The 14556-nt window shown below is 47.2% G+C and overlaps 1 protein-coding gene across 4 annotated transcripts in view; it reads right to left on the minus strand.

The window, feature by feature from the left end:
- Positions 1 to 14556, minus strand: part of GRM4 (glutamate metabotropic receptor 4) — a 216837-nt gene that overhangs the window by 139318 nt on the left and 62963 nt on the right. For 3 of the 4 annotated variants that reach the window (XM_008174587.4, XM_005309676.5, XM_065591665.1), the window contains one exon: positions 819 to 1035. In XM_008174587.4, the coding sequence (XP_008172809.1) occupies positions 819 to 1035 (217 nt within the window). Of the gene's footprint in view, positions 1 to 818; positions 1036 to 5685; positions 6105 to 14556 lie in introns of those variants that run through there. The other variant, XM_065591663.1, reaches the window with a different exon arrangement.

Below are 14556 nucleotides of genomic sequence, written 5' to 3' on the forward strand. Positions count from 1 at the left end.
GGCCTGACTCTTCACATGCCCCGTGCCAAACACTAGCATCTCTCGATTGCACCTGGGTCATGCACCGGACCCTAAGACCCCCTAGGGTGGATCACGACTGAGGCTGAATTGTATTAGCCTAACCACGTGGACCGAGCTTGATATCACATTAGCACACAAGTCCCCCACAGGCTGCCCCCCTAGTTCAAAAGCAGCCTAACCCCCACTGCCACAGATGGACCTCGGGAAGCTACAACATTTTCCCGACAGGCCGCAGCAGTGGCTGTTTCCCAGATGCTAACAGGCACTTCCCAATTCCGCCATGCTGGTAACACAGCAGAGGTCTGGGTGCGGGCTAATGCAGCACCCTCCAATGGGCAGCTGTTACCACAGCCGATCGAGTCACAGCTGCCTCACACAGTTTGCACTTGAGGACAAGTGCCCCTAGGATGTTCCTTAACACACAAGTTGCTTCATAAAAAACAGCCCTTTCCCCTCCAGTCATCACCACTTTCTTTGCTAGCTAGTCAGAGAAGGGCCATTCCTCACCTGCTTGATGTATTCAGCCATATGGATGGATCAGTGATGGAGAGATATTAGAGGTGGGCCTAGAACCCTTGTCCTTCAGCTTCTAAACTGAAGATGTTGCCATCCAAGCTTAAAGACTAGCCTCACTAACTCAACCCCAGCTATATCCAGATACTTTCTATCCCCCACTTCCTTGCAGTTCCCGATACCATGATCCATAATGCAGCTCACCCCCAAGAGATCCAGCTGTATTTTGCTCCCAGACCCCATTTCAACCCCATGGCCCATATCTCGGCAGGAAGTTCACTCACCATCCTCTCTGGACTTCTGGATGAAGGCCTCCACCCCACTCTCGCCGTAGCTTCCCTCGGAGGCTAAGGTGGAGACGTAATTCCACTTGAGCTCCTTGACTATGTCCACCATGGCTTGGGCCTGGTAAGTGTCGGAGGGCACAACGCGGGAAAAGAAGTCATACCGACTGTTGTCACTCAGGTCGGGGGCAGTGGAAGCGTAGCTTATTTGGGGTATCTGCGGGGGCAAGGAGAGAAAGGTCACTGAAATAAAGAGGAGCAAATTGCAGGAGCTTAGACCACAAGCCGTCTCACTGGCATGACACGGGACGGCTTGAGGGAAGGTACACAAACCACACAGCAGGTGCAACATTTGAAGAAGGCAAGACTGGGGTGTTGTGGATATCTGATGTACCAAGGGATGAGCATTGTCGACTCACATTCACAATCGTTGTCTACCCTTGTGTTTTAAAACCCACGAGTCCTATTTTTTTTAAACCTGTTTTTCTCGCTATTGGAATAAGCACACCATCGGTCACCACTAGAGATAGAAGCCAGGACTTAGATTCCCAACAATACTGCACCTTCCTGGGCACTAAGAGATGTTCACCAAGCCTTGGCCTTCAAATAAGGGGGCTGGGAAGGAAGAAAACTAAGGCTTTTGCTTGCATGCTACCAGGGGATATGCCAGTGTTCCCTCCAGCAGCAGTTCTTCAGGAATCTGATCTGGGCTTCTCTCAGTCACAGCACCGTGAGGGCTCTTGGATGCAAGCAACTCAATGCCAGCAGAACACTGAAAGTTTTTCCCAGCTCTCTACCAGCACCTGAGCAATAAGGGTGGTGAAGCTCGGGAGTGGACAAGTGTTTTGTAGATGCAGCTAGGTGCCATAAGATCATAAGAGTGTTCTTGTACAAAAACTTTCCATCCACATCTGAAAGCACTTATTCATAGATTCATAGATTCTAGGACTGGAAGGGACCTCGAGAGGTCATCGAGTCCAGTCCCCTGCCTGCATGGCAGGACCAAATACTGTCTAGACCATCCCTGATAGACATTTTTCTAACCTACTCTTAAATATCTCCAGAGATGACAATTCCACAACCTCCCTAGGCAATTTATTCCAGTGTTTAACCACCCTGACAGTTAGGATCTTTTCCCTAATGTCCAACCTAGACCTCCCTTGCTGCAGTTTAAGCCCATTGCTTCTTGTTCTATCCTTAGAGGCTAAGGAGAACAAGTTTTCTCCCTCCTTCTTATGACACCCTTTTAGATACCTGAAAACTGCTATCATGTCCCCTCTCAGTCTTCTCTTTTCCAAACTAAACAAATCCAATTCTTTCAGCCTTCCTTCATAGGTCATGTTCTCAAGACCTTTAATCATTCTTGTTGCTCTTCTCTGGACCCTCTCCAATTTCTCCACATCTTTCTTGAAATGCGGTGCCCAGAACTGGACACAATACTCCAGCTGAGGCCTAACCAGCGCAGAGTAGCATGGAAGAATGACTTCTCGTGTCTTGCTCACAACACACCTGTTAATACATCCCAGAATCATGTTTGTTTGTTTTTGCAACAGCATCACACTGTTGACTCATATTTAGCTTGTGGTCCACTATAACCCCTAGATCCCTTTCTGCCGTACTCCTTCCTAGACAGTCTCTTCCAATTCTGTATGTGTGAAACTGATTTTTTCTTCCTAAGTGGAGTACTTTGCATTTGTCTTTGTTAAACTTCATCCTGTTTAACTCAGACCATTTCTCCAATTTGTCCAGATCATTTTGAATTATGACCCTGTCCTCCAAAGCAGTTGCAATCCCTCCCAGTTTGGTATCATCTGCAAACTTAATAAGTGTACTTTCTATGCCAATATCTAAGTCGTTAATGAAGATATTGAACAGAGCCGGTCCCAAAACAGACCCCTGTGGAACCCCGCTCGTTATGCCTTTCCAGCAGGATTAGGAACCATTAATAACAACTCTCTGAGTATGGTTATCCAGCCAGTTATGCACCCACCTTATAGTAGCCCCATCTAAATTGTATTTGCCTAGTTTATCGATAAGAATATCATGCGAGACCATATCAAATGCCTTACTAAAGTCTAGGTATACCACATCCACAGCTTCTCCCTTATCCACAAGACTCGTTATCCTATCGAAGAAAGCTATCAGATTGGTTTGACACGATTTGTTCTTTACAAATCCATGCTGGCTATTCCCTATCACCTTACCACCTTCCAAGTGTTTGCAGATGATTTCTTTAATTACTTGCTCCATTATCTTCCCTGGCACAGAAGTTAAACTAACTGGTCTGTAGTTTCCTGGGTTGTTTTTATTTCCCTTTTTATAGATGGGCACTATATTTGCCCTTTTCCAGTCTTCTGGAATCTCTCCCATCTCCCATGATTTTCCAAAGATAATAGCTAGAGGCTCAGATACCTCCTCTATTAGCTCCTTGAATATTCTAGGATGCATTTCATCAGGCCCTGGTGACTTGCAGGCATCTAACTTTTCTAAGTAATTTTTAACTTGTTCTTTTTTTATTTTATCTTTTAAACCTACCCCCTTCCCATTAGCATTCACTATGTCAGGCATTCCTTCAGACTTCTCGGTGAAGACCCAAACAAAGAAGTCATTAAGCATTTCTGCCATTTCCAAGTTTCCTGTTACTGTTTCTCCCTCTTCACTGAGCAGTGGGTCTACCCTGTCTTTGGTCTTCCTCTTGCTTCTAATGTATTGATAAAACGTCTTCTTGTTTCCCTTTATTCCTGTAGCTAGTTTGAGCTCATTTTGTACCTTTGCCTTTCTAATCTTGCCCCTGCATTCCTGTGTTGTTTGCCTATATTCATCCTTTGTAATCAGTCCTAGTTTCCATTTTTTATATGACTCCTTTTTATTTTTTAGATCATGCAAGATCTCGTGGTTAAGCCAAGGTGGTCTTTTGCCACATTTTCTATCTTTCCTAACCAGCGGAATAGCTTGCTTTTGGGCCTTCATAAAGGCAGGCCTGTATCATTGCCCCTGTTTTACAGGTGGGGAAACTGTTGCTGCTTTGTATTTTCTCCCATAAAAGTTCTTGGCTTTGCAATAGAGCCAAGCAGATAGGGGAGACTCCAGAGCCTCCCCAAGAAGAAAAGAAACCAACCCTCTTCTCCTGAAAAATACAAGAGGAAAGAAGAGAACACAACAAATCTAGATCAATTCTAAACCCTTCTCCCAGGCCCTGCCGCAAAAGAGAGGAACTAAAGGGCTTGTGTCAACTGGATTCAATGCTACCTAAACAGCTGGCAAAAAGGTTCTGTGATGCTTTAATTTCTCCCTCTTTTTATCTCCTCTTTTCCCCCCCCCACCACCAGCCTCTCCTCCGCCCACGCTTTGAGCCTAATTATGTCGATCTTCAAAGGGGACAGCCCTAAATTCCCAGAAGAGGGGGGAGAGACCACAGAGCAACTGAGCTATCAACAAGTCTCTTTGATTGCCTTTGGAGTAGCATGTGCCTGGCTGGCTGGCAGACAGAGAGAGGTTAACACCTCCTGCAACCCCCACCCTACCGCTTTCTGTGTATAGTATGCTCTGCATTGGCCTATCAGGCCACTTTGATCTCCTCTGTGTGCTCTCTGCATGCATGACAGCGTAAGCATTCTTCACCAGTCAAGCTTAGGACCGTTTCTCATCTGACAAAGCTTGGAAGCAAAAGTGCAACCCCAGAGAGCAGAGGCCCGGCCTTAGTACAGTCTATATCACCACCACCAGCCCGCGGTGGCAGGAAAAGCCCCCAAAAGGCTCCTATTGCCGAGATGACCTTGCCTACGCTCAGAGAAGGGGAGGAGCCCAAAGGGGACTGGGGTGGACTGATAAACTTGGGGCAATTCAAGGGGGACACGGATGGGAGATGGTTCCTCCATTTGGCCTCTGGGAAAGAACTCCACCACAAGAACAGCAGCAGCTCCCCATCAGGAACCACAAAGATTAACTAAATATGAGGGGGAACAACCAAGAAAAGGGCCAGGGGACGGGAGTGGAGGCAGCCTATTTGAATTCTGGGGAAGATGGGCGGAGTCCACCAGAACAAAAGGCCCACCCCCCTTAGTCAAAGGAGGAGCCACAGAGCCCAGAAATCAATTGATTACTTGGGCTAACCAATGGAAAAGACAGGGATGGGGTGAAGATCAGAGATACCAAATAAGGCAACCAGGAGGAGCGGCCAAACAGAGAATCCCAGACAATGCCAAGAGGAACTCCACCTGCCAACCATGACAGCAAGGCCCCATAGCCTTAGAGAGCCTCTCCAGGATTTAGTTTTGGCACAGTCCACCATCCAAGCAAGCCTGGGAGAGGGAAAAGGCCCTGACTTCACCCTCTGCTGGGTGTGGGTTCTGAAATTCTCCCCAAACAAAGCAATAAATATGCCTTTTAAATTAATCAGAGCTGCCTTGCATTGAATGGTGCATTAGAATGATTTATGATCTTGAGCTGCTTAGCACTTATATAGCACTTCAAAACGCTCTGTAGACATTAATTAATCTTAGAGATAGAAAAGGCCTATTAAATCAAGTCCATTCTCCCCTCACCAACCCGCTGTTCCCGTATAGAAGATGTATCCAATGTTAAATTGGTAGTGCGCTTTCTCAGCTACAGTTTTGTTGGCTTCAGGCTTATGTTGCTACCACACCCGGTTTCCTAAAGCGCTTTGCAAACAATGCGTACAGGAATCAATCCCTCCACCACTTAAATACAGCCACCTCTGGGGTGGAATTCAACAGCTGTCTAACAGCACACAATAATACAGTGCAGCACTTGAGGGCAGGAAGTGAAGAAGAACAGTGGAGCCCAATTAAAACTTAAGGGGATTTATTTATTTATTTTTTAAAAAGACCAGGGGGAATGTAGTTACCTGAATTGGAGTGCTGCCAGGATACGAGGGTATCACTCCTATTGTAGCCAAAAAAAATTGAATTGCTCGGGACTCTTTAGTGAAAAGGATCAGGAGCTGGGTTTTGCGTCTCATCTGAAAGATGGTCTGGCAGAACAGTGCCCTCTAACACCACGCTAGAGCAGTGGTTCGGAACGGATTGAGAGCAGGGGTAGCAAGGGAATATTACCTAAACCCATCTTTCCCTTCTGGAAACCAGGAGTCAAATCTGACTTGGGTTACCAAAACCATCAGTTTAGGAGCTACAACCTAAACGTTTGTCCTATTTTGTCCCCCACTCCATATAGTTCAAAAACAAGGACTAGCCCCACAATACTGCTAGAGGTTATAGCAATGCTGCAATCAGCACAGGCTTCTTGGATATATGCTGAATGCAGGCAAACTGTGCTCAATCTGAAGGAGGCATAACACCTGTATCAAGCAATCAGGTAGCCCACAGCCTAAAAGCAGAGGCAGAGGGAGGGATAGGTCAGTCTGACCTGAGCCTGGGGAGCAGATTTGATGCCCAGAAGCTGCGTGCTAGGCTGTTCATAATGAAAGCTATAAGATCAAGCAATTGTAGTGTTGGCCCTAAGCTTGATTATACCCCTCCCTCTAATTATTGGTACACATGAATCTGTTTGCTCCTGCATAACTAGTGGTATAACCCAATGCTCTTTAGGGGGATCATCCACAAGCCGCCCTTGCCCATGTGTTTCAAAACCAGGAATCTATAGGCCCCCTTCCTGATGAGGCAATTACTAGGAGGTAGCCTGGCAGAGCTGTCAGGAAGACTTGTGCTAAGTGGGGCACCCAAACGCCCTGGCACCAAGAAGCATATTGGTACATGGCCTGGAGCTCAAGGGCAGCATGGACTTGCACAGAAGCAGGCACTCTTCCCCCCCAGAAATCAACGCACACAAGCCTCATATTTTCTTGTGTTTATGTTGTCCTTGATAGACGAATAGAAATTACTTGTTGGCTGAGTCACCAGCAAATGAAAACAAAGACCCAAGGCATTCACAGAGCCATTAGAGGGGAACAGCAGACACGGGCTGTGATCTGTTAGAAGAACAGAGCAAGGACTGCAGGCTTTGGCTCAGGCAAAAGCTTCCCACTGAAGTCCTCCGGCAATGCACCCCCAGGACTGACACGGTAGGGTGTCTGCATCCCAGCGCTAAGGGGTTAAAAGCCCAGCTGAGGGTCTCACTCCAGTGAACAGAGGGGAATGGCCGTCAGACGCTATCCTGTAAAGGAACACCCCGGCATCCTGCATTCTTGCCTTTGACCTGAAGGGGGCAGCATGCAAAGAAAGCTCTCATGTAAAGAACCCCAGATGGCAAATCCCCATTTCTACCAAATCCCATAGTGAGTGCTCCCCTGACACACAGCATTCCCTGTGGACAGAGCCCTCTTTTCTCCTCTTCCTCCTCCTCGCTTTCTCGCTCTGGTTGGCTCTTTTCCCCTCACTGCATCTCTCAGATTCTCTTATTTATTTATTTATTTGCTTTTCTCTTTCACTCTAGTCCCTCTCTCTCTATTAAATGTAATGCCAGTGTTGTAAACCCACGACTCCACCAGAATGTTAAAAGGCCCTTGTAAAGTGGTGGCTTCTGTTTTAACTACCTGCAAAAAGACAGAGAGAGAGAGAGAGAGATTGCAGAGAGGAGGGGGACAGAATCTTTATCAGGGCACAAATAGGATTATTCTGTGTGACAATCGGCTTTGTGCTCCATTCCAAGAGGCTGTGATCTGCTTATTGGATATCTGTGACCAGGAGAGAGAGTGTGTGTCTGTGTGAGACACGTCATTAAAATTCTGCTCAGCCAATGAAGCGCTCATCTTGTAACTGGTTTTTGGTGTGTGTGTGTGTGGGGGGGGGGTTGTTGCCCGTCTCCATTTCTTCTTCCTTCCTTTCTCGTGGAGACAGAGAGGGTAGAAGTTGGGCAGTCAAAAATCACACACACACACACACACACACACACTTGAGGCATTGCATGATTTGCAAGAAGGTGGGGGGGAAGGGGTGAGAGAGAGACAGAGAAGCAGTGCTGGAGTAGGTCTGTGTATTTGTGTCCAGGTGTACATGTGTGAATGCCTCCGCATGGGTGTGAGTTTGCATCTGTGCAGCAATGAACAAGGAAGGAATGGCTGTGAAGCTGATTTTGGGCACGTGGGCATTGGAGTGTGTGCAGTGGTGAGTGCTTGTGAGTGTGAGTTTACACATGGGTTAGCATGCCTATGTGTGTTTGTGAGAACACCTGCCTGTGTGAGTTTGGGTGAGTGTGTGCATCTGGATTAGAATGTGCCACGGATGAGTGTGTCAGAGTGCGTGAGAGCGGTAGGGCTGTTCCAATGGAGAGGTGGGGTTGGTAACGTCAAAGTCCCTGCTGTCAGGTCACCCCCTAGAGCAGGGGAATCATGGAAAGACACTGCAAAATCCAATCCGCTGCCCATCTTTCTTCCAAGCACCAATTCACCAGGCCCACAGCTGCTTAATGGAGTGCAACTCCCACCCTCTGAAGCTGCTCATAGGGTCTCAGGGGAGCTGGGAAGCCATGTTGAACTCTTCCTTTGTAAAAGGGCCTCTTTTTAACATCCCCTGACACTAGAGAGATTTATGGTTAGGGAGGCAGGCACAAAACAAAAAAGGAGCTATGTGCTGGTACCCAGGACTACAGCTGTGCAAACAGATTAGTGGTTGGCAGGCGATTCCAAAAACATTGTGTGTGTGGGAGGTGGCATGTGTGTCATTTTGGGTTGCCCCAAAACCAAATTTTTTTAAAAATTTCAGCAAATCGTATAGTTGGGGGAAAAAAATGGTTTGGGGCCAAACCGAACTTTTTTTCCTGGTTTTTAATAAAATGGAAGGAAAAGTCAAGACCAAGAATCATGCTGAGGCTGAAAAATCCAAATGTTCCCATTCTGATAATGTCAAAATGGAACATTTCGACTCCTCGGAATTTTTGCTGGTTTCTCCCTAAAGGAGCAATTCAGCGAAAACGGGACCAAGTGGCAAAACGCTTCAGTGTCGCCAAATCCACATTTTTTTTTTTGCCAAAAAAAGTTTTAGATGAAAAAGTTTCATCCTGCTCCACCAAGACCCAACATTATGAGTGTCAGCATCCCCAACCTGTAAGATATCTACCTGGCCCTCATCACTGTCACATCAGAGCATCTCCCAACCTTCAATGCATTTATCTCACACTGCCTCTGTGAGATAGAGCAATGTATTATCCCCCATTGGAGAGAGAGGCTAGGGGACTTTTGCTCAAGGTTACACAGGGAGCCATGGGGAAGCAAGGAACTGAATCCAGGTCTTTCCATCCTAGGCTAGCGCTCTAACAACTCAACCATCCTTCCCCTGAAGGTGTCATCTCACCCATAGACTTCAATATGCCCTTGGCACTTAGTGGCCATGGGCTGCTCAGACTCAGTACATTCACAGTGGGCCCATCCTATCTCACACATCCCCAGGATCTCAGGATCCGGATGAGTTTCTGAGCAGTGGAGTCTGGGCTCCCAGCCTTTCCCCCCACCCTCCAGCATCTGCCTCCCAGCAGCAGCCTCATCTTCCATCCATCAACTTGGAGCTCATTGTGCATTGTGCCTCGTTCCTGATCCCACGAGCAGGAGCCAGCACAAAACCCTGGTGCTCAGAGAGCCTCTTGTCTCTGCTTTTGTCTCTCCAGATCAAAACCCAGCCAGACGGAAACAAGAGCATCCCTCTTCCCAAGGGGGAGGCTGCGGGAGCAGGGGCGAGGAAAAGAAAGAAAATGCCCTGGTTAAACCTGCTCTGCTGCTTCCAGGGTTCAGCCTCAGACTTTGAGATTCACCCACTGACACCGGGCTGGTCTAGCTTCCCAAAGTGGGTTTGGGAAACAGCACTAGCAGAATTCACACCAGTCCACTCCAGGATTGCCTCATCCAGGCCAGGACTTAAGGAGCTCCTGTGTAGTGAGGCCCAGGCTAGGAGCTAGATAGAGCCTGAGTCTGTCTGTGTCCTGTAGCCTCAATAAACAATCCCCTTTATATTCATTAGCAGGGAGACCTGTGTCTTCTCAGCTGCAAGTCGTGTCATAGATGCATATACAAACAGGGCAGTACACCTGCCCACACACGCAGTTCCCATGTGCAATATGGGTGCCTGCACGACAAGGGAATCACAGCTATGTACAGAGACACCACAGCATCTCTGGGGATTGAACCCTGGTTCTTCACGGGCAAGCAGGGCCAGCTCCAGGGTTTTTGCCACCCCAAGCGGCGGAAAAAAAAAAAGCCGCGATCGCGATCGGCAGCAGCTCCAACACGCCGCTTTCTTCTTCGGCGGCAGGTCCTTCCCTCCAAGAGGGACAGGGACCCTCCGCCAAATTGCCGCTGAAGAGCCCGACGTGCCGCCCCTTCCCCTTGGCCCCCCCAAGCACCTGCTTGCTCAGCTGGTGCCTGGAGCCGGCCCTGCGGGCAAGTCCCTACCACTGCAGTCAAAAGAGTACCTTCCCTAGCTGTGAGTACATAGCAGGTTGTTATAGCCAGAGGGGCCAGGCACGACAACACAAACTGTACAAGTGTATTACACCCGCGGACATCTACAGACATGCCACATGCACACACAGTACATACACAAGGTGGAAACCCAAATCCTCACATGGTTCCCATATGGAATATGGATGGTCAGAAGGAAGATCAATGGGTATACGCCAAGATAACCTTTGACCTCAACACAGCTGGATTTAAACCTGACTTTGATCACAAACTTCAGTGACCTCAACCTAGCTCCTAGGAGTCCCTTGTTCACACCTCAAACTGAGCAGGATTTGCTACGTACAGCTGGTGTTCTCTATACGAGTGGCCCAGGACTGCAATAGCAGAGGGTGCTGCAGGTCAAGATTAAGGTGCACTGGGAAAGTTGGGGAGCAGGGGTCCTCAGTACTGGTGTAGCAGAGAGTACTCAGAGCTAGGATTGAAGTGCATGGCAGGACTGCAGAGGAGTTTGCAGAGCTATGCCTCCCTTTAGGCAAAATGCCATGAGTCAAGTCCCTCTTTTGGAGAATTTGGTCTGCAGATTTTGGTTTAGCCTGTTACTAAACTGAGCCCAGGAAATGCCTGTTGATCTGCAAGCTACAAACTGTAAGCTCTAGTTTAAATTACTGAGCAAACCAACGGAGGGACTTTTCCTCTATAGCCTGCTTTGGATGGGGGTGTGGGAGGGAGGGAAATAAGATTCCAGTTCCCAAATGACAGTTTCATAACAATTCTTCTGCCCCGTTTTTTTCTTTCCCCTTTTTGATCTCTTGTTCTATAATAGCCTAACTCCCGACATCAGCTATTTTCTCAGATGAAAGACAAAAGTGCTTTTAGATACATAAAAGCAACCGCAGGCAGGGAATTCAAAGTTTTTAAAAGAAAAAGAACGAAGGGGGAAAGACAATTCTACTGCAAATAGAAGCAGCACCTCCTGAGACCCCAAAAAACCTGAAACACACCAGTGTCTGAAATGCAGCCTGTCTCACAACATGACCGAACGCTGATCCTCCTGAACGGCTGTCCCAGCGTCAGAAAGGGCTGACACTCCTTTCCTCTCCTAGTTTCTCAGCAGCCACACGATTCCCTATTCCCCTGGAAGCCAGAAGAGAGATGTGGGGGAAACCCCATTCAGTTCCCATTAAGAGCAGAGGATGCATAAAGGAGGCCTTGCAGCTGTTGCCGCCCCCATCCTCCGCTTATCTTTATTAAACAGAGATATTGATGAGCAGGTTCCATGAGGAGAATTCCCGATCACCTCCCCTCCCCGTTCCGCACTCCTGAGGGACAGAGGTGTCGGGTAATCAACAACTGACCAGATGCCATCCACTCCCAGGGCCAGATACCCAGGTGGGGTGTGAGGAATTCCACTAAAGTCAACGGCACAAATGTTCAGTAACACCAAGGCCCCTTTATGCTGGTAGCTGGGGGCCTCCCTGGCTGATATATTGCTGGCATAAGAGATCGACAGTGGCCCTGATTCCAGCTCCTAGCATAGATAGCATGTCAGGGTGGGAAGAGGGCCTGGCAGGAGAGCACTATTCTTCACTTGCCATGCGGAGCTGTGCAAAGCAGAGTGACCCTAAGGCTGTACACTGGCCATCCCCAAAAGATGGAGAGCACAAAGACCCCTTTTTCAGCCCTCCCCTCTGCCCCTGTCCCAATCACACGAGTAGAGCTGCTGAGAATCAGGCCTCACAGAGTTACACCAACGCCTTCCCCCCTCCCCCCCCTGGTGTGGTCAGTATACACTGAAGTCAACTGAGTTACTCTGGGAACAACTGAATGGAGAATTGGACCCTCCTTATCTTAATCAGAACAGACCGAAGATTATTACAGAAGGCCCTTTGCCTTGGGAATCCCATCAGATTCAGCTGCAGAGTTAGATAGCATGTAGGGAGGCCCGGGGACTGCAAGTCGTCTTTGGCGTGAAGTGGTGGATAACATTTCCTATCAAAGGATCATTGTGATCTACCTTAAAAGCTGCCTCTCCCTCCTGACAGTCAAAATGCAAAGGTGCCTTGATTTCTTATGTATTTCATTACTGCCAGTTTATGAGCTAATAGACCGTTTTTATTTAATAACAGTGGAAGGCACCAATTTAACTGAATCAATTTCAGATTGAAGAAAATTAGACAAAGACAGCAATTTTCTGTTATCCCACCAGCTGAGGTTTGCAGGGATGGAATTCTTGAACTTAAACCATCAATTTGAGCCCCAGCACAATTAGCCAGAGCTGTAATAGCTGCAAACACACACACACACACACACAAAGTTCTAAAGCGAAATTTCAGGACCAGATGCCACAGCAGCTAGAGGGAAAGTCTCCCTATAGAACAGGATCTGGAGTCATGGAGACCCTGAGGCCTGTCATCCTCATTATGAACAGTGGTCAAGCGACCCATCTTATTTCCGTGACTCATTTGGAGGATTTTGTGGAGTCTTGATCTCGTCTGATCAATACTGTGATAGCAACTCCTAAAAAACCTAGCCAGAGAATCTAGGGCGACCAGATAGCAAGTGTGAAAAATTGGGACGGGGATGGGGGGGAGGGGGGTAATAGGAGCCTATATAGGAAAAAGCCCCAAATATCAGGACTGTCCCTATAAAATTGGGACATCTGGTGATGCTAAGAGAATCCCAAGGATGTCTTGTTTCCTTAATAGAATCCCAAAATATTGTAATGATTAGTGTAGACAGCACCTCCACTGGTAGATGGTGCTATACCTCTATGAGCTGAGGGGTGAAAACATTATCTTACGCTGTTGTCTTGTATGCAAAACACAAAATTTCCAGTAAGTTCTTGGAATGTCCTGGGAACAATGTTTCGTTCCAGAAAGTGGAGGAAGAAGCCAAGATTTGATTCTGACCAACAGGGTTGGATTGGTAGTGTAACTGAAGTTGGCAGGCAACTTGGGTGAAACTGATCATTAAATGCAAAGGAATTCTAAGGCAAGGAAGGAGTGAGAGCAACAGAACAAGGAAAATGGACTTCAAAAAAGCCGACTTTAACAAATGCGGAGAACTGGTAGGTCAGGTCCTGTGGGAAGAAAATCGAAGGGAAAAGGGAGTTCAGGAGAGCTGGCTGTTTCTCAAGGAGACAACACAACTGCAAACTATCCCAACGCAAAGGAAAGACAAGAACAATAGTAAGAGGCCAACATGTCTCCATCAGGAGCTTTTTAATTACCCGAAACTCAAAAAGGAATCTACAAATAGTGGAAATATGGACAGATTGCTAAGGAAGGGTACAAACGAATAGCGTAAACATGTAGGAACAAAATCAGAAAGGCTAAGGCACAAAATGAGTTACACCTAGCAATGGACATAAAAGGCTGTAAGAAGTTATTTAAATACATTAGTATCAAAAGAAAGACAAATGAAAGCGTAGGTCCTCTTAGCAGGGAATGAGAGATAATAACTGATGACATGAAGAAAGCTGAGGTATTTAATGCCTATTTTGATTCAGCCTTCACTAAAAAGGTAAATGGTGACCAGATATTCAACACAATTAATATTAACAAGGGGGAAAGAATGCAAGCCAAAATAGAGAAGAACGGGTTAAAGAATATTTGGATGAGTTAGACATATTCAAGTCCACGGGGCCTGATGAAATTCATCCTAGGGTACTTAAGGAACTAGCTGAACCAATCTCAGAACTGTTAGAAATTATCTTTGAGAACTCCTGGAGGATGGGTGAGATCCCAGAAGATGGGAGAAGGGCAAACATAGACCAATCTTTAAAAAGGGAAACAAAGTGGACCAAAGGCATTATGGACCCGTCAGCCTAACTTCTATCCTGGAAAGATACTGGAACAAATTATTTAAAAAAATCAATTTGTAAGCACCCAGATGATAATAGGGTTAAAAGGAATAGCTAGCATGGATTTGTCAAGAACAAATCATACCAAATCAACCTATTTCCTTCTTTGACAGAGTTCCTGGCCTAGTGGACGCGGGAGAAGTAGATTTGATACATCTTGACTTTAAGGAGGCTTTTGACACAGTCCCACATGACATTTTCATAAGAAAACTAGGGAAATGTGGTCTAGATTAATTTACTATAAAGGTAGTGTAGTGGGGCGGACTGCCCCACTCCCTGAGAGTGTGGGCTGCAGCAGGCCAGTGGGCCTGCGCAGATGGACAGCGAATTATAAAAGGGCTTATTGGGAGCCAATCGGGACCCAGATTGGAGACAGCCAATCAGGGCCCGGCTCAGCCCTATAAAAAGGCTGCTCAGTGAGGGAGCAGGCAGTCTGTCCCAGGCCTTCCACAAGAGAAGGTCTGTCTCCAGAGCAGGGAGACTAGCACCGCGGACAGAGCAGTGCTGGC

The sequence above is a fragment of the Chrysemys picta genome, chromosome 4, assembly GCF_011386835.1.
Source record: "Chrysemys picta bellii isolate R12L10 chromosome 4, ASM1138683v2, whole genome shotgun sequence".
Lineage (NCBI taxonomy): Eukaryota > Metazoa > Chordata > Testudines > Emydidae > Chrysemys > Chrysemys picta.